The following is a 23,885-nucleotide window of genomic DNA, read 5'->3' on the forward strand; positions in this document are numbered from 1 at the left end:
GTTCACGAGTGAGCCCCACGTGGGGCTCTGTGCTGACCGCTGGGAGCCTGGAGCCTGCTTCGGATTCTGTGTCTCCCTCTCTCTCTGACCCTCCCCCGTTCATGCTCTGTCTGTCTCTGTCTCAAAAACAAATAAACATTAAAAAAAAAATTTTTTTTAAACAAGTGAGGGAGGATTAAACTACCAAGAGGTGAAGAGAGCCCCAGGGGACACAGGAAGAGCCCATACAGGGATCAGCCAGTCCCCTTGGGCTGAAGCAGAGCCCCCAAGGAAATCTGCCGGGGGGGGGGGGCGGTGGCGGAGGGAGAAAGGGTCACTGGGGGTCCGCGGCACTGCTGGCCGCTGTCCGGTCACGAGAGCAGTAGGGGAAGGGCCCGGGAGAACCTGGAAGGGAACCCCGTCCTCCTGCGGGGTTCCTCCAGCGCCCTCTACTGGCCGCTGCCGGAGAACCGTTCACAGGGTCTGGCCCCAATATCCCAAAACAGGGCAACCAAGAATGAATTTGGAGGCGAGAGGCAACCCATTAAGAACCCGGGCGGGGTTATTGTTAGAATCCAGGGAACTAGAGGGGCGCCTGGCTGGCTCAGTCGGCGGAGCGTGTGATTCTTTGACCTGGGGTTCGTGGGTTCGAGCCCCACGTTGGTCACGGAGATTACTTAAAAAAAAACAAAAAAACCCCACAGAGAATCCAGGGCAATATGATACTAATGACAGGTGATTGTCAATATTATTATTATTTTTTTCTATTTCTCATCTGACCTGCCTATATCCTCGTGCAATCCGGACGTGCGAACTGGGCCATTTGATGAGATCCCTTCCTGCTACGTGACACACGGGTGTCCCCACAGAGATCAAGGGGCTCCTCCCGAGAAGGGGCAGTGAAGAGAGCTGAGATTTTAAGTCCAGATGCCTGGATTTAATTCCAGCTCCCTCTGTGTTTGGACACGATGCTTCTGTCCTCATCCGCGAGCCGCGGAATCTCAGACACGAAGGCCTGCTAGAAGCTTCTGTGTCATTTATTCAAACTCCAGTTGGTGGAGGGATGGAGGGAAGTTGGGGGAAATCCAGGCTGCCTCAGGCACTCTGGCTCCTTCCATCTCATGGCCTGCCATCCCCGGGAGCCCCAGTTTCCACTGGGTCCCCGCATCCAGCCAGCAGAGAGGGAAGAAGAGAGAGTGGCGGGGGGAGGGGGGGACACGTAGGAGGTGTTTATGGGCCAGCCCTGGAAATGGCTGCCACCTGCACTTCCTTGGCCAGAACTCGGTCACACGGCCCCACATGTAGCTGCCGGAGAGGCCGGAGAAGTGGGGTCCCCTCATCTCCCTGGTGGGGAAAGGAAATGGGGTCGGGTGGACAGCCAGCCGGTCTCTGTCACTTCCTCGCCTCGCCGCCAGCTGTGAGGCTCTGGGCCGTCAACCTCCGTAGCGAATGGCGCTGTAAAGCCCAACACGACTCTGTCTGTTTCCCCGCTCCTCTCCCCTGCACCCGTCCCCGCCCTTTGATTGATTGGCCCAATTTCTCCTGACAGGGACCAACTGGATGATTGAGATCCTCAGCTTAATCCTAAAGGACGGGGACCCATCCTGGGTCCTCTCGGTGCCCATCTGGAAGCGGGCGCCCTGGTGTGAGACCATCCTGGGTGCCTTCAGCCTCTCGGACCAGCCCAGACCCCGCCTCATGAGTTCTCACCTCCCCATCCAGCTCTTTGCCAAAGCCTTCTTCACCTCCAAGGCCAAGGTGCAGGAGGAGGGAGGCGTGTGGGGGTGGGGGAGCGCATAACCAAGGGGTGAATTCAGCACGGTATTTACGGAGCACCTACTATGTGCCTGATCTGGAACGGCAGTAAATAAACGCGCAGCAATGCCTGCCTCGCAAGCCCACGTTCTAAAGGGTGGCAGGCCGAGAGACTAGAGAAGAAAAATCTCCTCGTGGGCAAAGGTGATGACTTCACGAACAGCCCGCAGGGGTGGGCGAGGAGGGCAGAGGGCGCAGGTGGGAGGCAACGGTGGGCCCCACGGAGTGGGAAGGGGTGGCCCGCGCGGAGGTGAAGAGAAGAGGCTGAGCTGGGGTTGTATGTTGAAGGTGGAACCAGCAGTAGGATTTGTTGGCAGATGGGGCGTGGGTGTGAACCAGATGAGTCAAGGGTGACTCTAGGGCGTTTGGTTTAAGCAACCGGGAAGATGATGCTGATGTCAACTGACTTGGGGAGGCCGGGAGAGAGGCTCGGGGGAAGGCGGGAGCTCTGTCGGGGCCCGTGGACGTCCAGGTGGAGGGTTGCCAGTGGGCAGTGAGGCAACCGAATCAGGATTCGATAGGACACGCGTCTCTGGAATTGGCTGGTCGACACAGAGGTGGACGGGGCCATTAAAGGCAGGAGACTGGTCGCATCACCAAGGAAGCGAGTGTAGACAGAGGAGGCCCCCCGGGACCCCCCCACCCCAGCCCGGTCAGGCTCACGGCTTTGCTGCGAGGAGACCCAGATCTCGGCCAAGCTGCTGCACCCACGGCCGCAGAGAATCCCAGCAAAAGGACCGAGGCTAAAGTCAGTGGCGGAAGGAGGCGTGTGGGTCAGCGTCCAGGTGTCTGTCCCAGAGCAGAGCTGCCTGACCCTCCCGGCAGCGACATGGGATGACACGCGAGCCTTGGCATCCGGGGTGTTTGTCGGGGCGGACCGCCCGGGTGGCTGACCGTGGTCGGGAAGGAGACGGTGGCCAGGAAAGGAGCCATCTGGTGGGGCTGATGCAGGCTTGGTTGTGGAATAGGAAGCTGGTAATCAGCTAGGAGCCAGGGAGTCGGAGCCTTGAACGCCAGGCCCAGAGGCGAAGAGGGTCAGTCAGTGCCTCTCACCTTGATCAACCCCATCCTGAGCCCCCCATGCCTTCCTCCTCCTGTTTTATGTATTTAGAGAGGGGTAGGGAGGGGCAGAAAGAGAGGGACAGAGAGAGTCCCAAGCAGGCTCCATGCTGAGAGCACAGAGCCCAATGTGGGGTTCCATCTTGCCAACTGAGAGATCATGACCTGAGCCGAAATCAAGAGCCGGACGCCCAACCGACTGAGCCACCCGGCGCCCCCCCCCCCCCGCCCCCGTCCTCCGGTCTTAATTCCCTTGAAGCCAACCTGTCACCCCGCCTGGTCCGGGAACAGTCCCCGTGTCCTGCTGGAATGTGGCTGCAGGGAGGTCTCCCCATCCTCTGGGATGAGATGAACTTGATCTAAGCCACTGTTGGCGGGAAAGTCCCCTGAGAAGTCTACCCTGAGGCCTTCCTGCTGCAGGCCCAGAAACAGAGAAGGCTTGGGGGCATGCAGTCTTTGGGGTGGGGTCCTGCCTGTGTGCGACACCTTCTCCCCTCTCCCCAACACCCATACGCAGGCGATCTACATGGGCCGGAACCCCCGGGACGTGGTGGTCTCGCTGTATCATTACTCCAAGATCGCCGGGCAGTTGAAGGACCCCGGCACACCTGACCAGTTCCTGCAGAACTTTCTCAAAGGCGAAGGTGAGGACTGGGGCAGAGTGGGGGTCCGGAAGGGGTGCCCCTCTTGGGCCCAGACAGGAAGGGGGCAGGGGAGGGGGTAAGAAGGAGAGAGAGAGGCAGCGATACAGGGCGTGATTGACAGTGAAGGCGACAGGTGTGTAAGAGACCGAGCGACGATGCCAGACACAGCAATGGGGAGAAAGAAGCGGAGAGAGACTGAGAGGCCCAGAGTGAGCAGGAGACAGAAGGAAACGGAGACAGACAGACAGACACACAGATACAGAGAAGGGAAGAAACAAACAGAGACAGAAATGCAGAAAAGGGGCAGAAACAGAGAGAGATGGGGAGACAAAGGTTCTCTCTCCGGGGGCCAGATGTGGGGGGGGGGGCTTGGGGGAGGCATCCAGCCCCGAGGCACCATGCCCGGGGCCACGTGGGGGGCTAGTCAGGCCCCCACCCCGGTCCCCCAGCGGGGGTGGCCCTGCTGCCCGGCCCTCATCCGCCTGCCCCTCCGCCCCGCAGTGCAGTTTGGCTCCTGGTTCGACCACATTAAGGGCTGGATTCGGATGAAGGGCAAAGAGAACTTCCTGTTCATCACCTACGAGGAACTGCAGCAGGTGATCGCGCGCCCCCACCCCCACCCGGCGCCTCCCTCCCCCTCCCCGCCTCCCGCCCCCTTCCCTTCCCCCAACACACCAGGTACTGGGGGCACAGCGGTGAACAGAGCAGAGTCCTGATCCAGGGAGCAGGAGAGGGGCCATGGGCAAACAAAGAAAACAGATGGCAGCTGGAGAGCAAAGAGAAAAGGCAAGGCGGAAAGGAAGATAAGGAATGTGTGGGGGCACAATTTTAAATAGGGTGGTTGGGGAGGCCTCCGGGAGAAGATAACACTTAAGCAAAGATCTGAAGGTCAAGGACGACCCAGGGGGATAGCTGGTTGGGGGGGGGGGTCTCAGGCAGAGGGAACCCGCCAGTGCAAAGGCCCTGAGGTGACAGCACACGCTTGATGTGTTTCCAAGGGGAGCAAAGAAGGATGTGGCCAGAGCCGCCTGAGTGGGGGTAGGGGTGGGGGTGGGAGACAACAGCAAGGACCTTGGCTTTTCTCTGAGGAGGTGGGAGCCAGGGGTGGGCCCTGAGCAGGCGAGGCAGTAGGAAAAGCACGGAACCCGGAACCGTGGCGCATGGGGAGTGAGCTCCAGGGATGGCTGTGGCCTGGAAGGCAGAAGGGAGCCGCAGAAGGAAACAGCCTTTGGAGTCAGACGGGGATCCTGTCTGGACCCCACCAGACGTCCCCGGAGCAGGCACCTGGGAGAGAGATGCCTTCCGGCTGGGGCAATCACGGAGAGTTCCCTGGAAGAAATGCCGTGCCAGATTGCCCACTGCCTTGCCCCGCTGCGAGGAGGATGCCGGGCTTCTGGGGGCACAGCCCCCAGCGAACACGCCCAGCCATTCCAGGTCCTTAACAAAGATGTTTCCAGAAGCTGGGCACCCGAGAGGGTCCCCTTACATGCCCCTTCCCCAAGCTCCGCAGACATGTTTCCTTCTTGTATGTACACGTCGTGGATTTTATTTTATTTGGCGGGGGGGGGGGGGGTGGAGAGAGGGGGAGACACAGAATGGGAAGCGGGCTCCAGGCTCCGAGCTGTCAACACAGAGCCCGACGCGGGGCTCGAACTCCCGAACCGTCAGACGGGAGTCGGACGCTTAACCGACTGGGCCACCCAGGCGCTCCTCATGTATTATTATTATTTTTTTTTTGGATGCTTTCTGCCGGTACTTTTTGGAGGGGGAAGCACCTGAATGTTTGTGTCCGACAAAGCAGTTAACGTCCCCCCAAATCTCTCAGAGCCTCAGACGTCCCATCCTTAAAATGGGCGGGAAAATGCCAGCTCGTGAGGTTGCCGCAGGGAGCCCCCGGCATAGCACGACCATCTGACAAGGTACCCCAAAGTGTTAATATAGTGCGCAAAGTAAAAGCGACTAGGTCCCGAGGCAGGACCTGTGGGATCGGCAATAACGAGAATACCACGCACCAAACACCTCACTTAATCCTCAGCGTGTGGACAGGCGAGTCACAGATTAGCTAGAACCACCTACAGCTGCCCATATTGGACCCGTTTGGATCTGCAAAAAATATAATTGTATAGGGTGCACCCCAATATTGTTAGTACCCCCGTTTTATGGAGGAGGAAGCTGGGGGACAGTTGACAACCTGCCTGAGTCTTTTGCCCACCCCGGTAAACGTCTTTTGATGGAAAGATCCAGACAAGATGTTTGGCCTTAACCGCCACCCCCCCATCCCCTCCCCCACCCCCCGCTTTGTTTTATTTTGTTTTGTTTTGTTTTGTTTCATCGAGCTTTTTTCTCCAAAGCCAAAAACTGGGCCATGCAGCCTGGCAGAGCTTCTGGGCTGCCCCTGGCGTGTGAGGAACCGCACACATGTTAGAATTTCTGGGACACGCCGGTGGTTCAAGAAGATAAAGGGATGTAGGGTTGCGAAACCAGGAATGGCCTGGAAAACCGGAGCCGTGGGGCTGGCGGCGCTGACGAGAAGGCTAACTGTCCTGGGCACTAAGTATCAGGGAAGGCGGCGAGACAGAGGAGGGAAGCGTGGGCTTCGGGCACGGAAGTCTGAGTTCCTCCCTAGCTGTGTGACCCTGGACGAGTGTCTTCCCCTCTCTGGGCCTCCATTTACTGACCGGGGTAATGACACCTGTCTGCAAGGCTATTGGCGGGCTTGGCACAGATATACGAGAGAGAGAGTGAGAGAGAGAGAGAGAGAGAGAGGGTGAGGGGCAGAGAGAGAGAGAGGGAGACAGAAGTCCCGAAGTGCGCTCTGTGCTGACAGCACAGATGTGGGGCTCAAACCCGTGGATGGTGAGATCGTGACCTGAGCCGACGTCGGGCGCTCAACGGACTGAGCCCCCCAGGCGCCCCTCAATCCACGTGGCCTGAACGATCGATCGTTGCCAGGAGGAGGGTGATGTTTGAGCTGTATCTGGGTGGGGAAGTTTGCCTGGTGGAGGAGGGTGCCAGGGGGCATTCTCGGCCACCCCCCCACCCCCACCCCCCCCCCCCCCCCGCCAAGGCTGCAGGGAGGAAAATGCAGGGAATGGTTAAGTTCTGGAATTAGAGGCCAGGCCAGGCCAGACCACTTCTGTCCTTGAAAGCCAGGCCTGGGGGCCGGGACTCCTGTCCCAGGGCACTGGGGAGCCACAGGGGGGCCGGGAGCAGCTTTGGGTGTGGGCGCCTGGAGGCAGGGACGCCAGGGAGGAGGCCGAGTCGCGGGTCCACGGGGAGAGGACAAGCCAGGCCCAGTGCAAGGGCGCCGAAAACAGAGGAGGGGATGAGCAGAGGGAGACTGACAGGGGTGTGGGGGGAGGGGGAGTAAGAGAGGGGAGGCCGGGCTGGGAATCTGGTCCTGTGACCCAGTGAGTGAGGCTGCTCTTCCGGGATGGGCACCTGGGGGGGGAGGTGCAGATCTGGAGCACAGACAGGCTGACCCCCACTTCTAACCTGAGTGAGGGGTGATTGTGCACCAGCTGCCCAACTGACCTCTGCCCCGGCTCTGCCCCTTCCCTCCCACCGCGGAACCCTCCGAAACCCCCAGCCTGTGAAAACTCTCGGAAGCCATCGCCCCATCCCTCGGCTTGGTGGTGGGGAAACTGAGGCAAAGCAGCAGAGCCACCCAGACGGCTCTGGGTCGGGGACTCGGACATCCAGATCCTGGGTCTGGTGCTCCTTCCTTGCCTGGGGTCCCCTCCCTCCACCCGGCCTCCCTGACCCCCCTCCCCGGCCCCCGCAGGACCTCCACAGCTCCCTGCAGAACATATGTCAGTTTTTGGGCCGGCCGCTGGCCAAGGAGGCGCTGGACTCCGTCGTGGCACACTCGGCTTTCGGCGCCATGAAGGCCAACGCCATGTCCAACTTCACTCTGCTGCCCCCCAGCCTGCTGGACCAACGCCACGGCGCCTTCCTCCGGAAAGGTGCGGGGGTTCTGGGGTTCCAAGGCTCACCCGGCCACCGCCTGGCTGTGCACCTTGGGGCGGTCATGTCACCTCTCTGGGCCTCGGTTTTCCCAGCTGAAACGTGGGGTCGCTCCGAGCAGCACTGCCTTCCCAAGGTCACGAGGGACCATCCCCCGCCCCCCCAGGGCTTAGCACAGGGCCCGGCATCCAGAGAGCTCCAAACGGCGACAAAATGGCCCTGTCCAAGGCCACAGCCAGGACTGAACCGTCCTGAGGCTATATAGAGTCTTAGTGAATCTTTCTTAGTGTTAAGGTTCAGCCCAGAAACATTCTAGCGCTCGGATTACGGGAAGGGGGGGAGGGAGTGTCTTCGTTCCTATTCCTGCTACAAGACCACAAACTGAGCGGCTTAACACAACCCACGTTTATTCCCTTACAGCTCTGGTCAGAAGTCCCAAATCAGTGTCCCTGGGTTAAAAATCAAAAGTGTCAGGGGGACGGGTCCTTCTGGAGGCTCCAGGGGGGAGAATCTGTTCCCTGCCTTTTCCGTTTCCAGCCCCACACCGACTGCTGGGCTCCTCGCCCCTCACCGGTCTTCGGATCAGAAGGGTGGCAGTCTTCCAATCCCAGACTCTAAGCCTCCCGCCTCTTTTGCTTTTTCTTTTTCTCCCTGTGTTTGTTTTGAGAGAGACCAAGAGGGAGCAAGCGGGGGAGGGGCAGAGAGAGAGAGAGAGAGAGAGAATCCCAAGCAGGCTCCGCACCGTCCATGGGGGGGGGGGGGGGGACTCGAACTCACAAACCATGAGATCGTGCCCTGAGCCCAGAGCAAGAGCCGGACACTCAACCTGAGGGAGCCACCCTCCTCCTCCCCCTGGGCGCCCCTCCCCCTCTTCTTATAGGGACCCTTGTGGGTCTGCCTGGATAAACCTCCATCCTTAACCAATGACACCTGCAAAGCCCCTCTTGTAAGGTCACATATTCATAGGTTCCAAAGACCAAGACGTGGACATGGGGGGGGGGGGGATTATTCAGCCTATCACAGGGAGCCCCACCCCCACCCCTCACTAGGGGGCGTCATGTAATTCAAAATACTGCCATCCAACTGACATTGGCCCCAGGTGAGAAGCACGAGGCCGGCCCGGAGGGCCCCCCCCCCCCACCGGCGCCCGCCTGGGCCCGTGGAAGGGGCAGAGGCCACGCCCCTCGCCTGCTGGGTCGCCCCGAGGGTTAAGGAGGGAAACCGAGGAGGCCAGGGCCACCCTTCCGCGCGTTCCCTGGCACGGGCGTGTGGGTACTGCCCCAATGGCAGAGCCATCACGGAGGGAGCGTGGGTGTTGCGGGAGCCCCGGAGTGAGGATGCTTTTTCCAGCCAGAGAGGTTAGGGACAGGGAGCCAGGAAATGCTGGAGCGGGAGGGGGAGGTTCTGGGCAGAGCGATTTAAGGGGTCAGGGGGTAAAGCTGGAGGAGGAAGGCAACAGGTCTACTGAAAGGAGAGGCGGGGTGGGGGGGGGGAGCCAAGGGAAGGAGGGGGCACAACGGGTGCCCAGGGGTCTGGCCAGGTGACTGGAGGCCAGCGTGAGAGGCAGCCATCAGTAGGAGGTAAAAGGGCAAAAACGTGGAGATGAAAAGGGAGCGGGGAGGTGCTCCTGGCCAAGGCCCGGAGGTGGGCAAGAGGGTGCTGGGATGTGGGGCGCGGGGGATGACCCCGCCGGGCCTCACCTCGCCGCCCCTCCCCTCTCGCCGCCCCTCCCTCCCCTCCAGGGGTGTGCGGCGACTGGAAGAACCACTTTACGGTGGCACAGAGCGAAGCCTTCGACCGCGTCTACCGGGAGCAGATGCGGGGGCTGCCCACCTTCCCCTGGGACGACCCCGAGGACGCCAGCCCGGACCCCGATCCCAGCCCCACCCCAGCCCAGGCCTCCGAGCACCCCCCGGACCTGTGACCTTGAGAATAAACGCATCGCTCCTGCCCCGACTCTCGATGCGCTCTGGAGGCGGCGCGCCGGTGGACGGCCGGCAGGGGGCGCGCGAGGGGAGGAGGCCGCCGAGGTGGGGGGACCCCCACGCCGGGCGCCTGGCTCCCCCAGGGAGTCTGAGGGAGGAGGGGCCCAGGACTGGATTCCTGGGTCTGCGGCTAGGCTGTGAAAATGCAAGATTCTGGCATAAAGCAGCTTTATTGTGAGCAGAGGTAAAGGGAGCCCCAACAACTCGCCCCTTGGCACCCAGAAAACAGTCCCAGGGCCCTGACCGGTCCCCCAGCAGGGGTCCCCACCAATTTCCTGTCCCTCATTATTAAGCCCCACTCCCTGGACTGGATTCTCTCCTCTCCTCTGCTAAGCTCAGTTTACCCACAGCTCCGGAGCCTGATAGATTCAGAAGGCTCCCCACCCTGTCCCAGGGACGCCCCACCTTCGCCCCCACGCGACGCCGGCTCGGGGGCCACTCGGCCAGTCCCGTCCTCAGACAAGTTCCTGCCTGGCCGCAATTGGATATGCCCTGTCCCGGGATGCCAGCGGGTCGACACTTTCTGCCCATTTTCTGAACTGCGACACTGGCATCTAGACTGAGCACTGGGCTTGCCCGAGTTCTAGAACAAAGAGGGAAACATCCCTGCCGCTTCCCGGACACCGAGGCCAGAAGCCTTGTCCAAGGCACCACACGGACGGGGGACGGGGGGCTGGGAGGTGACCGTCGACAGGCCCGTCCCGGGTGGCTTTGGCTCCCGTCAGGGTCGCCCCCTGAGTCCTGCCTGGGCAGCCCAGTCTGGCTGCTGGGTGCCTCGGGGCTCCTGCAGTTTGGAGGTGGCATCCTCACCAAACCTCCTTCTCGTCGGGGACAGATGGCGGCGGGCAGGGAGGACGGGGAGGGGGCCGCCTGAGGGCTGGGACCGGCCCAGAGGACGGGGTTCTGTCTCACCCCAGGGGGCCCCTCCCATGCCGCGCTGCCTCATCAGGGCCTTCGCGGGGGTGTCCTTGGAACACCAGGATTTCTTGAGCTGTGGAGGGAAAGACAGGGAGGTGAGAGAAGGTGCTGGGGGCCGAGTCCAGGCAAGGGGAGGCGTGTGTGTGCAGGGAGGCCTCGGGGGGGGGGGGTGGGCCCGGGAGCTGTGATCCCCCCCTGCAACTCTAGACTTGAGGAGAAACAGGAAGCTGCCAGCAGCTGCCTGGGGGGAGTAAATATTTGCCGAGGGAGGTGATGCTGGGTGAGGGTGGCTCAGGACCGGGTGGAGGCGAGGACCTTGCCCCTGCTGTGCCCATCCCCACCTCTCCCCTGGACCGGAAACGAGGGAGGGAGGGGATTCCTGGGACATTTCTCCCTCCCCCTCCGAAAAGGTCCCCACTGGTTCCCACTTCGCGGATGGGAAAACCGAGCCTGACGGGGGCGCACAGCTCGCGGAGAAACTGTGCCCCAGTTCTGCCGGCATCCATGGCCCCCTCCCCATCCCGGCTCTGCTCTCACCCTCTCGACAGCCCCCTTTACAGCTGGGGGCACTGAGGCTCCCCACCCAGGATCCCAGAGAGTTAGTGTAGGCTGTGTTGGAACCCCGGTGTCTAAGCAGCTGGGGAGGGGGGCGCCAAGACCCCCTCAGAGCTCCCCAAATCCCCTCCCCAGCACCCCCATGACGCTTGAATCTGAGAAGCCAGGGGCAGAGCATTTAAAAGCTTCACCCGGGAGGCAACCAGGGCCGAGTTCCAATCTCTCCCTGGTGCCTCGGTTTCCTCACCTGCGAAATGGGCGGGTGCAGAGTTGTAATAACATTCCCCCACCCCACCCCCCCCCGCCAGAGGGTTGTGGCAGAGGTCCCACCTAGCCACCCCTGGGAAAGCGCCCGGCGTGTGGCAAGGTGCCCCCAAAAGATGGTTGCTTGGAACTCTGGGCAAGTTACTTGACCTCTCTGGGCCTCAGCTTACCCCTCTGTAACAATGAACGTGAGAAGACTAGTAGCTCACTGACCTGGGGTGAGGTGAGGCCACGAACTCAGTAAAAATAAATTCCACTTCGCGGATTTACCGGAATGATGATTGTTCTAGTTCATCTGCCCCTCACTGACTCCCTCCCGCCGAACTGAGCATGGGGACCACTGCTGGGCCCATTTGCTAGACGAGAACATGGAGGTTCAGGCAAATTTCTGCCCCCCCCCCCCGCCCCCGGCTCTCACAATTGGCGTGTCGTGCCCGGATTTGCACCCAGGGTGGCTCCCGGGGTCTGTGCTCCGGGCCGCCCAGCGCTCACCCCTGCCTGGCACGCAGTAGGGCCACACCCCTCTGAGGTGGGTGTTACTACAGCTCTGGACCCGCCCATTTCACAGATGAGAAAACTGAGGCGCCAGGGAGAGACTGGAACTCGGCCCTGGTTGCCTCCATCCTTTTCCAGCTATCCCTGTTCTCTCTCAGGCCACCCGCCAGGTCTCACCTCGTTGTCACCGTCGCTGGAGCCGGACAGCTGGGACAGGCGGCTCAGGTCCCACAGGGAGTGGCTGGGCCGGGCGGGGGGGCTGCTGGGGGTCCGCGCGCGCTGGACACTCCTCAGGATGTCGCTCAGCGCCGGCCCTGGGGCGGCCGGGGTCTCCTGCCTGTCCCCGTCAAAGACTCGGCAGGCAGCCAAGCGTTGGGCCAGCGGGCCATCGGGCGGTGGCGGTGACACGGGGGCCACAGAGCGGCGGCGGGCCACACGGTGGGGGTTGTGGGCCAGCTGCAGCCCCCCCACGATGCTGACGAAGGGGCCCGAGGTGGGCGCGGACGGGAGTGGCCAGGAGGCCGCATACAGTGTCCGGAACTCTCGGCTGAAGGCGGCAGCAATCTCGCCGGTCAACAGGGTCACCAGGCCTCGGTGCAGGCGGGAGTCGCTCCACGTGAAGCTGGGGGGCACGCAGGGAGGGGTCAGGCTCTCCGTGCAGCCCCACGGGCCCCGCCCGGACTCCATTACCAGTCCCCACCTGGTCCCAGGGCAGGCTGTGTGACCTCAGGCAAATCCTGCAACCTCTCTGGCCTCGACATCCCCCTCTGTAGAATGGGAACGACTCACGTACCTACCCAGAGGGCTGACGTGACCGCTACGTGAGTTAAGACACTTAACTTTATCTTAAGGGACTCTGCCCCCTCCCCAACCAAGGCTGCATCAGTGCCTCGGTTTCCCCATCCGGAAAGAGATGGGATGTGTTTTCGGACTCCACAAGTCCTGTCGTCGGGCTCGGCTGCTTCCCATATAACGACTGCCATTTGTCAAGCACTTGTGTGGCCGCTCCGTGCCTCTGTCTGCTTGTCTGTCATACGGAGCTCGAATGTAGGGAGACTGGAACGAGGGAACAGGGGGTTGAGCCCCGGGCACGGTGGCCAGCTCTAAAAGCCTGCTGGCTGTGGTCAGCGGTGTCCCCATCGCCCCTGTTGTCACGATGGTGGCGTTTAAAGCATCTGGCTAAGGCCTTGGCGCATAGCAGGTGCTCAGTAAATGCCCTCTTTGGAATCACACGAACCTGGGCTGCAATCCTGGCCCAGGGGACCTTGGACACGTCGCTTTCCCTTCCTTGGTTTGCCCATCTGGAAAATGGGCTCACTGCGGGCTGTGTCTCGTGCGCCTCAGCGGGCACAGCACCCAGTGCCCAGAGAGCGACGACTCAGCCCCCAGGATGGCGAGCGTGGGTCCGATCGTCCTTACCTTGGCAGGGTGGCAGTGTCCTCCCTCGCTCCCTGGCAGGTCAGGGGGCCGTCCTGCCCTCAGATTGTGACACCCCTCCCCCCACCTGTGACCTCACCCCTGGAGCAGCCAGTGGGAACCCTGAGGGGTCTGTGAGGTCACCCCATTCCGCTGCACAGAGACGCCCGTCGGATCGCGCCTGCTGGCTTGTCTCCGTCCCGGGGATCTTCTGAGACCCAAGCGCTCGAGAGCCGTGGTCACGACGGAGCTCCTGAGACGGACACGGAGCGTTGGGAACCGAGGACACTCCAAGTGCTGACCCCGGGAGGCCAGCCCAGGGGCGAAAGTCGTGGGGTGGGGGAGACTCGGGATCCTCATTCAGCGGTTCTGGGAGGCCCAGGAAGCCCACGGCCTGGCTTGGGCACCATCACCCCCGCCAGGCCACCATGGTCCCCGGCTGGCTGCTGCTTCTGGCGATGGCTCTGCCCCCGGGTGCCATGGGCGCCAAGGACTGTGTGTTCTGTGAGCTGACCGACTCCACGCAGTGCCCCGGGACCCACATGCGCTGTGGCGAAGACGAGGACTGTTTCACGGGTCAGGGGGTGGCCCCGGGGCTCGGCCTCATCATCAACAAAGGCTGCGTGCAGTCCACTTCCTGCGGCCACGAGGAGCCCGTCACCTACATGGGCGTCACCTACACCCTCACCACCACCTGCTGCTCCGGCCACATGTGTAACAGGGCCCCCGGTCCCGAAAGCGGCCAGCTGGAAGGGGTCACCGCCGCCGGCCTGGCGCTGGGCCTGCTGCTGTTCCCACATTTGCTGTGACCAACCTGAAGGGCAGGGCCTGGGACTGGTCTCCCGGCCTCACTGCTCCCCGAGCCTCCTGCCTCCACCCCTCCCCCTCATTAAATGCCCAGAGGCCCTGGACAACCTCTCGTGGCCCTGGCCTCATCTGTTCTAGGGCCGTCCACCCGGACCCGGGGGCTCGGCAAAGCGTCCTCAGACCTGATTTGGTGGCGGGGAGCCACGCTCGGTGGGTTTGACTTGTCCCCCTACTGTATTTCATTGGTTCTAAGACGCATCTCTTTTCGCGTTTTGATCAGGATGCTGCTTTTCATCGGTGGCACCTTAGAGTCGATGAAATAGGGTTAAAAACAAAACAAAACAAAACGAAACCAAGAAACCCCGAATAACGACAATAATAAATGACAGCTGATGTTTACGGAAGGCGGCTGATGTGACGTGCCAAGGCACTGTGATCTCGTTGAATCTCCCCAGGCCAAGCTGGGAAGGTAGATTCTTTCCGAAAGGTCCCAGTCTCCACAGTGGCGGGTCCCAGAATGGGTTCCTCGGACGGGCAGCATGGGTAATCAGCGGGAGGAGCTTGCCAGGAATGCTGCTTCTCAGGTCCCATCCCAGGCCGGCTGAATGGGGGCAGGGCCCCGAGATCCACGTTTTGATTCCGCCGCAGGCAGGCCCCAGATTGAAAACCGCTAGCCTAGGCCAATGGTCACCGACCGCGCATGTCTGCCCGTCCCCCCCCCCCCCCAGGGGGCACCCGGCAATGTCCGGAGACACTTTGGCTTGTCATAGTAGGGCAGAGTGGGTGCTATGGTCGTCTACTGGGGAGACACCAGAGATTCAGTTCAGCCTCCTCCAGGGCCCAAGAAAGTCCCCACGACACAGAATCATCCAGCTGTCCCACACGTGAGCACCGTCTCTGTCGAGAAGAAACCCTGCTCCACGGGCCCTAACCACATCATCCCGCTGTGCAGCGGGGGAAACGCAAGCACAGAGAGGTGAAGTCCGTTGCCCAAAGTCACACAGCGAGTAGCTGGTGGAGCTACAGTTTGAACCCAGGCCCTCTGACCCGAGAGTCCCTGCACCCCGCACCCTCCCCGAACTGTGACCTTCGGAGGTAGGTGCTGTGATTATTCACACCTTCCCGATGGGGAAACTGAGGTTCAGAGCAGGGGAGGCACAGAGCTCAGTGTCACCGAGCTAAGAGGTCGAGGAGCCAGGATCCAGGGTCGGGTCAGATCCCAAAGACAGGAGAGAGGAGGGTCACGGACCAGTCCGAGGGCCAGGCCCTTTGCACACCGGCTGTTTTCTTTTTTTTTTTTTTTTTAAATAGATGCTTAGAGAGGCGGAGTCAACTCACTCAGGGCGGAGCTAGGACCCCAAGCCAGGTCCTCCTGGTTTGGAAACCCACACACAAACTGTGGCCCCGCTTTCCAGTTGAGGAGACCCAGGGTTAAAGAGAGGACCCTCCCCCACTAAACCTGCCCCCTGGGGAGGCCTAGCTCCACCCCCAGCTGGTTCTGCCCACCCCCCCTCCTCTACCAGCAAGGGTGTTTCGACCCATTTCACAGACCAGGAAAGCGAGGCTAAGCTGGTCAAAGGGACGCCAGCTGCTCTCTGAGCACACTGGGAGATGGGGACAGGACACCGGGTGGCATCACGAGGGGCAGCCGTACCTGTAGGATCCGGAGATGACCCTCTCGCCGTCCAGCAGCACAAATTTCTCACGCACGTTGCCACTCACCTGCCGTCGCCAGCGGCTCTGGAAACTGCAGCCTCGCACGACCCGGATATCCAGGTTCTGGAACGGAGGGGGCACACCCCTGCTCAGGCCCACCTCGCACGCCTCCGCTCAGCGCACAGGGCCTGGGAGTCCCCTGCTTAGGACTCTGTCCCAGCTTCCCCAGAGTCACCAATATCCGGCCTTGGGGGGGTGGGTCTCTTGGAGGTACCCCTAACTCAGGGGGACTGTGTGGGAAAGCCCGCCCCTGATTCCCCCAATGCCTCGGGCATCAGGTCTCAGCAGATCTTCTCAGCTGGCATCTGCCTCGATGAGCTAGGACCCTGTGGAAGGATCTGCCCCCGCTGCCCCAGCGCCAGGAGGATGGCGACTTGGTCGCCCCCCCACCCCCCACCGGGCTCCTACCTCAGTGGCCCAGGGGTTCACCCCCAGCTGCCGGGCCAGCGTCAGGAAGGCAGGCAGCTGCTGGCGGTCCAGGAGCAGGTAGACAGGCACCCAGCGGCGTGTGGCGGCGTCTAACAGGTCCGAGAGCAGGTCTGGGTCAGTGAAGATGTCCATGACCACGGCCACTAGCTGGGGGGAGGGGTGGGGAAAAGGGCTGTGGATGGAGCCTGGAGCTCTGTGGACATTTGGGAGTGGGGGGGTGGGGCCCTGGGGGTGAGGTGCTCTGGGGGTGGGAGTTGAAGGGCCTGGCTTCCGTGGGATGTTCAGAGGACTGCGGGAGAGACCCCCCCCCCCCCCGCCCAGACCCACACTCCTGCTCATACAGTGCCTAGACGTGGATGAGGAAAAGCCTGGCTTTCCTGGAAAACTGTCATCCTAATCACAGCTGCAGTGGTGAATGATGTCCCCTGAGCTGTGACACACTGCATGGTGGCCCCCCCCCCCCCCGCGCTCCAGGGCTCAGTGGGCTGGATGCCCGGGCAGGGCACCTGTGGCCAACTGCACAGCTGGGTCCTTGGGGGTGCCCTGGATACCCAGAGCTCCCCTGGGGACTGGGGTGCTGAGCACCTGGAAATACGTAGCAATGATGACTCCTGATCACCGGCCAGGACTCCTTGGTCCAAATCCCTGCTCGGCCACTCACCGGTGAAGACACTTAACCTCCCGTGCCTCAGTTTCCCCATCTCCTCACTTGGTTAAAATGCGTCCCAACCTCACAGGACCCTCCTGAGGGTCATTAAATGTTAACCCGCGCAAAGCACTTAAATGTGGGAGCCGGCAGGCACAAAGACCAGGCTAGGGGCGCCTGGGTGGTTGAGCCTGTGACGTGGGCTCAGGTCATGACGTCACGGCTCGTGAGTTCGGGCCCCGAATTGGGCTCACTGCTGTCCGCACAGAGCCTGCTTTGGGTCCTCTGTCTCTCTCTCTTTCTCGCTCTCTGCCCCTCCCCTGCTCACTCTCTCTCTCTCTTAAAAATAAAATATATATTAAAAAAAAAAAAAAAGAGTAGGCTACCTAGGGGGGGCTGCAGGGGGGAATCTGGGGTGGAGGAGGTGACTGAGCCAGGGGGTTATAGTTAAGTCCCAAGGGTCGTGGATGCCTAGGGGTACCCAGGAGAGAGGGTGAGGAGGAGGTCTGAGGGATAGGGACACCTGAGTCATCGGGGCGGAGCCATGTGGACCCACAAGTCCCAGGAGGGCATGGCCAAGATGCCATGGGCCCTAGGGGACGTGCACTCCCAGGGGCGGGAGCTGGCGTGTGAGGACGCGCGGGCCTGGGGAGTGGACACCGGGCCCCCCGAACCCCCACCTTGCGGGCGGCCTGGATTTCCTGGCGCACCAGCTCCTTGAGGGGCGGGTGGCCCTCGTCGGGTGGCTGGGTGAACAGCTGCGCCCGGGTGATTCCCTTCCAGGCCGGGTCCTCCGGCCAGCCCAGCCGCAGCGTGGGCACCAGCTCCTCCGACCGTCCAGGCCAGTAGGTCAGGCTGCCCGAGTCCCCATCGGTGGCGGCGGCTCCCTCTGCCGCCCTGTCGGGCCGCTGCTTGGACGCTGTCCAGTCTTCGGCCGCCGCCGCCAGACTCCGCAGCTCTTCCCCGCTCAGGAAGGGCCGCAGCCCCTCTCGCTGCACGCAGGCCTCGAACGCCGCCGCGCCCTTGCTCAGCAGGGCCTCGAGCGCCAGCCGCTGGCCCTCGGAATACAGGAAGCCGGGGCTGGCCTCGGTCAAGGGCGGCCCCCCGGCCTCCGACTCCGCTCCTTCCAGCGCTGCCAGCTGGGAGGCTGACATGGGGCTGTTGGGGCGGGACGGCCGTGAGGCTGGGAGGTGGAGGGTTTGGCCGTCTCTGGGGCACTGACCATCTGGGGGTCTCCTGCCAGGCAGGTTCTACGCGGCCACGGGACCCCTCAACTCCTCCTCTATGCTCCGCCCCGCAACAACTTCCGGCCTGCTGGCCACGCGATGCCCCAAATGACCGGTCTGCTGGCTCAGTCTTGGTCAGGCTGATGGCCCACCTGTCCTGGCCAGAGAGCCGGCCGACTGCCCCACCATCTCCAGGCGACAGGCCGCCTGCCTGTCTCCTATCACCCAAATGTCCCCAACTAAAGGCAGAGCGGGCTGCCTACGTGCCCCTGACCAATAGCGCGTCGAACTGACGCTCTCCTTTGGATTATCTGGCAGGCATCGATTGCTTCCAACAATGTCCGTATCTGACCACCCGGCCGTGTCCCGCAGAATCTGCTTTTCCTGACAACTCGCGGCTGACTCAGCGGCTCTCACGGCCAGATCATTCCACGCACCTCCCCTTTGGACCTGCTCGCTCAGCTTGAGAAGAATGGGCTCCAGCCCGAAGTCTGGGCATCCCCCTTACCCAGCCAGGGAACGAGACCGGTCTCCGTGGACTGGGGACCCTGCTCCTGGGGTTTCACACCCACTCGGGCTGCCACAGTGGAGCCGCTCACCAGGAGGTTTCATCACCATGGAATCGGCCCATCTGGATGGAGGGCCTGACCAACCACCGTTCCTTGGATTGGCTGCCCCTGCCAGCCTGTCTCCCAGCCGGAGTGCTCTCGGGCTGCCCTCTGATCTCTGCTGATCCCTGGCCGAGCTGCCCTGCCGGGGTTTCTACCCAAATCCTGCTATCTCCTGCTAGCTAACCACTTATTCCTGGCCAAGGACCACTCTGTCTCCTGTCCTGTCTCCCTCTCATGCTGTTCCTTTGAGGCTCCTGACCCAACCTTTGGGCTGTGGACCCCTGATCCCTGCAAACCAGCGGCCCCTCCTTCCAATCACGGCACCCAGGCGGCTTCCCTCCTCCAGACCACAGCGACCAGGCCTACAAAGATAAAGAGGAATAAAACCAGGACTCCCTCTCGCCCATCCAGAGCTCCCCCCATGTGTCCGGACCCCCATCCCCTTTCCCTCCTTGCCTTGCCTTTTCGGAGGTCAGAACAGGGGTCTGGAGACCTCCTGCCTCTATTTCTGCCGTCCTTCCGGCTGTCTCGCCTCATTCATCAGGTTTTAGCCTGGGATCCGGGGAACCCAGCCCCTTGTGTAAACACAGAGGAGGGCCCGATGCAGGTCCCTGCGGAAGGCCGAGCGCTGGTACGGGAAGTCCCCAGCCCAGGGAACACACTCACCAGGTCACTGGCCCAGGGCCCAGGGGCCCGCCAGACCCCAGGGGCCCGCCAGACCCCAGCTGACTCAAGCTTCGGTTAAAGGGGAGCAACTCACCTGTTCCCACGTACCCCTCCCCCACCGCGATCCCGCCCCCTCAGCACTTCCGGGTCCACACCCTGCCCACCAGGCCGAGCCTGGGAGCTCAGGTTTAGAGGGGCGGGTGCGGTTAATCCGGGGGAGGGAACAGGTGCGGAAACATGTCACCCGGCTCACTGAGGGGGCGGGACTTTGGCCGTGGGGGGCCCTCAAGGATCCAACGGTGCAAGATCCAGACAAGCACGCACCGAAGCCTCCAGAGGGCGCCTGCGGGTAGAGCTAGACTCCGCCCCCGAGGGAAGGGCTCCTCCGCCATTGGTGTCCATGGAGAGGGGCGCGCATCCTACTCCCAGACTCCAATCCGATCCGATCCCCTCCCGTGTCCCGCCCCCTGTCCCTCATCCCTGGAATAACACACAAGAGAACGTCAACAGTCCAAATCTTTTTAATAACAAGGCAGGGTCTGGGGTTAGTTTTTGTAGCCTCGGCTGGCCCTGCGGCCTCTGGCGCGCTCGAACTTCCGGCCCTTGGATCGCACGTAGGGTCTGTGGGAGGGAGAAGAGGGTGAGACCGTGCCCACACAGGAGTGGCCAGCCCCAATGGGACACGGACAGCTACAGAGCAGCACCGGACACGGGATGGGGTGGGGGGGGGTGAGGGGGAAGGCCGGGAGTGCAGTTAGCATCAGGCACTCAGGAAGGATTCATCTGAGCTGCCCCAAGGGCAGGGTAAGAGGCAGGCTCCGTGAGGGAGGTGCAGACTCGGGCCCTCCATTTATATGCTGGCTCTGCAGGGCCTCAACAGGAGCAGCTTTAAGCCAAGTCTTGAGGAAGAAGCAGGAAGACCAGGTTGGGGGGGGGGGGTTCTACGGAGGCCTGACGCTGGGTTGATGTGAGAAACAGAAGGGGCTGGAAGCGGGGCAAGGCCCCCAGACCCACCAGGCGGGGTCCAGGGAAAAAGTCAGGGCCGGATGCAAAGGCTGGGTATACTCACTTGGTGTGGCTGTGTGGGGTCCCTGGGGCCTTGCCGAAATGCCTGTACACCTCTCGGCCCTTGCGCGGACCTGGGGAAGGGGAAGGGAAGGACTGGATCAGGCAGGGACCCGGCTCCCAGAAGTAGCCACGGGAGCCACTAAACCCCACTCACCAGAGAGCAAGACGGTGCCACAGCCCTTGGGGGAGTCCAGGGCCAGCTGGTCGAAGGTGAGGATCTTGCCTCCAGCTTTGAGGATGCGGCTCCGGGCACGGCTGCTCACACGCAGTGCGCACACCTGAGGGACACACAGGACAGGAGTGGTCAGACCCCTGGCACGGCCACCCACGGCCGCTGGGACTTCCTCTCCACGGCCCTGGCCCAGCAGTCACCCCACTGCTTGCGGCGCCTGCTAATACCATTAGAGTGAGCTTCCTGAGTTGACAACAGCTATTCTTACCATTTTAAAAAACATTTATTTATATTGAGAGAGAATGTTCACGTGCAGGGGAGGAGCAGAGAGAGAGAGAGAGAATATCCCAGGCAGGCTCCACCCTGCCAGCACACAGCTCAATGCGGAGCTTGATCCCATAAACCGTTAGATCACGACCTGAGCCGAAATCAAGAGTTGGGACACTTGACCTACTCAGCCACCCAGGCGCCTCTGAGGCCAATTCGTTTCTAAAATTGCCTTTAACAATGCAACACCCTCAAGTTACTACAGATAAGGAAACGGGGGTAAAAAAAGACCCCAGACGTTGTCCACAGGCCACCAACTGCCAGAGAAATCTAGATCGGAAGCCAGGCTACATGGCTTGAGAACCAGCACTGCCAACAGGGACCCAGAAGGGATGTGCCCAGGGACACCCACCATCGAGAACGCCAAGACCATCCCCCTTCAATCCTAAAAGCTGCTCAAACGGGTAGGTGTGACGCCTGCCTCACACAGAGCAGACCCGAGGCAGGTCATCCAGTCCCCGGAGTCTGCTCTCGCCCCCCCACCATGCCCGGCAGCGCCCTCCTCACCCACCTTCAGTTTGGGCACCTCCTGGACCCGCACGTCATCGGTTATCGTCCCGACAACCACGGCGGTTTTGTTTTCCCGGCCAGGCAGCTTCATCTTCCGGATCTTTGGAGGAGGAGAAATGCACGTCAAGGAAGTTCCTTCTGGTGTCTAAACCCCATCCCACTGCTCCAGGCGCCCCCAAGGGCACAAGAGACACGTGTGCCCTGACGGGGCTAAACCCACCCGCGCCCCACCTCCCAACTAGCTCCCCGCTGGTCTAGCCTGGGAAAAGCACCAGACACGATGCGCAAGCAGACCGTCCAACAGATCGCTCCTGACACTTAAGGACTGCGTCACGGGACCTGAAACCACACGAACCCACTATAACTGCCCCTGCTTTACAAGAAAACAAGGCCGAACCACTCAAGTACCCACCGCTGTTCAGCCTCAAGGGTCAGAGCTCTGTGCCCACTGCTGGGTGAAGTAAACCAGCCGATGGCCAGGCTCCAGGCCTGCCCACCCCCCCCCCCGCCGCCCGCCCACCCAGAGCCCAGCTCTAAGACAGGATGCAGTCGCTCAAGTCAGCCGCTCACCATCCGGGAAAGGGACAGAGGTGGCCGGTTGGTGCGACTCATGAACAACCTCTTTAACACAACTTGGTTAAAGGTAGAGTTGGTCCGTCTGGCCAGAAACCGGTACAGCTGGAGGAAAGAGAAAAGGAAGGATGAGAACCGAGGGCAGCCCACACCCCTCCCTCCCAACCTTCCAGCAAAAGGCAAAAGAAATGATGTTTGGGCTAGCAAGGTTTTTATGGCTTTCCCCCATCCCACTGGGCCCCAAGGAGACCCTCCAAGCCCCCTCCCCAACCCCCAGATATAGACAGCCTAGACACTGAGAACACTGAACCTTCTGGAACCCCGGGCAAAACCAGTTACGAGCTTGCCAAGCAGACCCCTGGAGGAGCCTGGGGACCAATACTAGAATGTTCTAGAAGTCACAATTCTGGGGTGGTGCTAAGGGTCTCAGGCCTCAAACTCACCTTGACCAACAGTCTCAGGTAGATGTCCTGGCTCTTGGGTTCCTTGCGCCGAACCTTTCGGTCCTTGTTGTGGCGGATGTCGACTCCCTGCAGAGTTAATAAAGCAGAGATTACGGACCCAACTCTGATCTGGCAGATTATTCGCCCGCAAAAATGAGTTGATTACTCATCTCCGAGGAAGAGCAAGGACCCCAGTCTCTGAAGAGACAACAAATCCCCGGTCCACCCCTAGGTGACATGCGGAGAGTCACTTACAATCTTCTGGGCCTCAAATGACCCCTATGAAAAGCTTTCACACAGCAGTCACCCCAACTCAAAAAAAGATTTTTTTTTTTAATTCTTTAAAATCTATTTTTTGACGACAGAAGCCAAGGGCAGACTCTACCTAACAATGTAGCGGAGAATCTTTATTTAGAACTCACTCAACGCACAACCAATACAAGAACCTTTCCCGCACTTACCTCCCCAAACCCCACAACCTTAGGAGGGAGTTTCCCCACTTTTACGGAGAAAACCAAAGAAGCCACCGTTTCCACTACACCGTACCCCAACTTCTGCCCCGAGATTTTTTTTTTTTTAACGTTTATTTATTTTTGAGACAGAGACAGAGCATGAACGGGGGAGGAGCAGAGAGAGAGGGAGACACAGAATCGGAACCAGGCTCCAGGCTCTGGGCCATCAGCCCAGAGCCCGACGCGCGGCTGGAACTCACGGACCGTGAGATCGTGACCTGAGCTGAAGTCGGACGCTTAACCGACTGAGCCACCCAGGCGCCCCGATTTTTTTTTTTTTAATAGACCAAGTTAGGAATTGCAAAGAACTACTTGGTTATCCGTAGCTCCCTTTCCTCCAACATTTAAGGTATGCAATCATCTATGATGCGTTCTTCGGACAAACTCTTCCAAACTCACATCGGTCACACGGGATTACTGTGTCCCCAACAAACAGACCGACAAATGGGGGTACGGAAAGGGAAGGCAAGATCACGGGGCGGACAAGGAGCTGAGACTTCAGCGGTTTGCCTGGCCACGAAACCCAGGCATTGGACGGTCAGAGACACCCCCCCCCCCCAAACCTCCCGCCCCAGAACCCAACGTGCCAGGCCAGGAGGGATGACAGGTCCAGGTAGAGGCAGCAGAGACAAGAGATTAAGAACGGACGTGGGACCAGCGCCTGGGTCGGAACCCTGGCTCTGCCACTTCCTGGCAGGGTGATCTCGGTCACGTCACTTAACCTCCTTGTGTTTCAATACGGCCATCTACTTAATTGTACGTATAATAACAAAAGGGCAAGGGAGGGGACCGGAGGCTGAGATGACCGACCTATCCCTGGTCTCCGAGCCTCCCCAGTAGTTCCCCCACCGCGGCGGTCGCCCCCTCCGAGCTCCCCTGGCATCCCTGCTCCCCTCCGGCATTCCCCCAGCCCCAGTCCGAGACGGATGGCGGCGGATAGTCGGGGCCCCCAGCTCTCCAAAGCACGCTCACCATGATGGCGCCTCCTGCTCAGCCAAGTCCGGAAAGAGAGAACAGCGCCGGGGTGGGCGGGGAAAGCCTTCAGCGAGTGGCGCCTACGTGACGTCACACGGGCACGACGCG

General features: G+C 61.2%; 4 protein-coding genes across 6 annotated transcripts in view; 2 read left to right on the forward strand and 2 right to left on the reverse strand.

Annotated features, from left to right (window-relative positions):
• The window catches only part of SULT2B1 (sulfotransferase family 2B member 1), a 31,593-nt gene extending 22,180 nt beyond the window's left edge, over window positions 1-9,413 (forward strand). For both annotated transcript variants that reach the window (XM_053211284.1, XM_053211285.1), the window contains exons 3-7: window positions 1,529-1,737; window positions 3,371-3,497; window positions 3,999-4,093; window positions 7,282-7,462; window positions 9,206-9,413. In XM_053211284.1, the coding sequence (XP_053067259.1) occupies window positions 1,529-1,737; window positions 3,371-3,497; window positions 3,999-4,093; window positions 7,282-7,462; window positions 9,206-9,387 (794 nt within the window). In that variant the 3' untranslated portion in view covers window positions 9,388-9,413. The remainder of the gene's footprint in view (window positions 1-1,528; window positions 1,738-3,370; window positions 3,498-3,998; window positions 4,094-7,281; window positions 7,463-9,205) is intronic.
• On the reverse strand, window positions 1,498-17,986 carry FAM83E (family with sequence similarity 83 member E). 2 transcript variants are annotated; one of them, XM_053211283.1, is made up of 7 exons: window positions 17,375-17,986; window positions 16,028-16,195; window positions 15,558-15,682; window positions 11,858-12,302; window positions 4,169-4,263; window positions 3,118-3,220; window positions 1,498-2,799 (listed from the first exon to the last, which is right to left on the reverse strand). In XM_053211283.1, the coding sequence occupies exons 1-6, from the start codon at window positions 17,846-17,848 to the stop codon at window positions 3,121-3,123; spliced, it is 1,407 nt and encodes a 468-aa protein (XP_053067258.1). In that variant the 5' UTR covers window positions 17,849-17,986; the 3' UTR covers window positions 1,498-2,799; window positions 3,118-3,120. The 2 variants fall into 2 exon arrangements, with proteins under 2 accessions (XP_053067258.1, XP_026893772.2); XM_027037971.2 differs by lacking the exons at window positions 1,498-2,799; window positions 3,118-3,220; window positions 4,169-4,263 and adding an exon at window positions 9,600-10,439.
• SPACA4 (sperm acrosome associated 4) lies at window positions 13,425-14,012 on the forward strand. The gene has a single exon (XM_015087190.3). It carries the CDS (start codon window positions 13,525-13,527, stop codon window positions 13,903-13,905), a length of 381 nt encoding a protein of 126 aa, XP_014942676.1. The 5' UTR covers window positions 13,425-13,524; the 3' UTR covers window positions 13,906-14,012.
• Window positions 17,987-19,702: 1,716 nt separating the features above from the next.
• Window positions 19,703-23,842, reverse strand: RPL18 (ribosomal protein L18). Its single transcript, XM_015087149.3, has 7 exons — window positions 23,775-23,842; window positions 22,291-22,377; window positions 21,845-21,952; window positions 21,276-21,374; window positions 20,420-20,543; window positions 20,267-20,336; window positions 19,703-19,818 (listed from the first exon to the last, which is right to left on the reverse strand). Exons 1-7 carry the CDS (start codon window positions 23,775-23,777, stop codon window positions 19,743-19,745), a joined length of 567 nt encoding a protein of 188 aa, XP_014942635.1. The 5' UTR covers window positions 23,778-23,842; the 3' UTR covers window positions 19,703-19,742.
• Window positions 23,843-23,885: the final 43 nt, after the last annotated feature.

Source organism: Acinonyx jubatus, chromosome E2 (assembly GCF_027475565.1).
Source record: "Acinonyx jubatus isolate Ajub_Pintada_27869175 chromosome E2, VMU_Ajub_asm_v1.0, whole genome shotgun sequence".
NCBI classification, from domain to species: Eukaryota; Metazoa; Chordata; class Mammalia; order Carnivora; family Felidae; genus Acinonyx; species Acinonyx jubatus.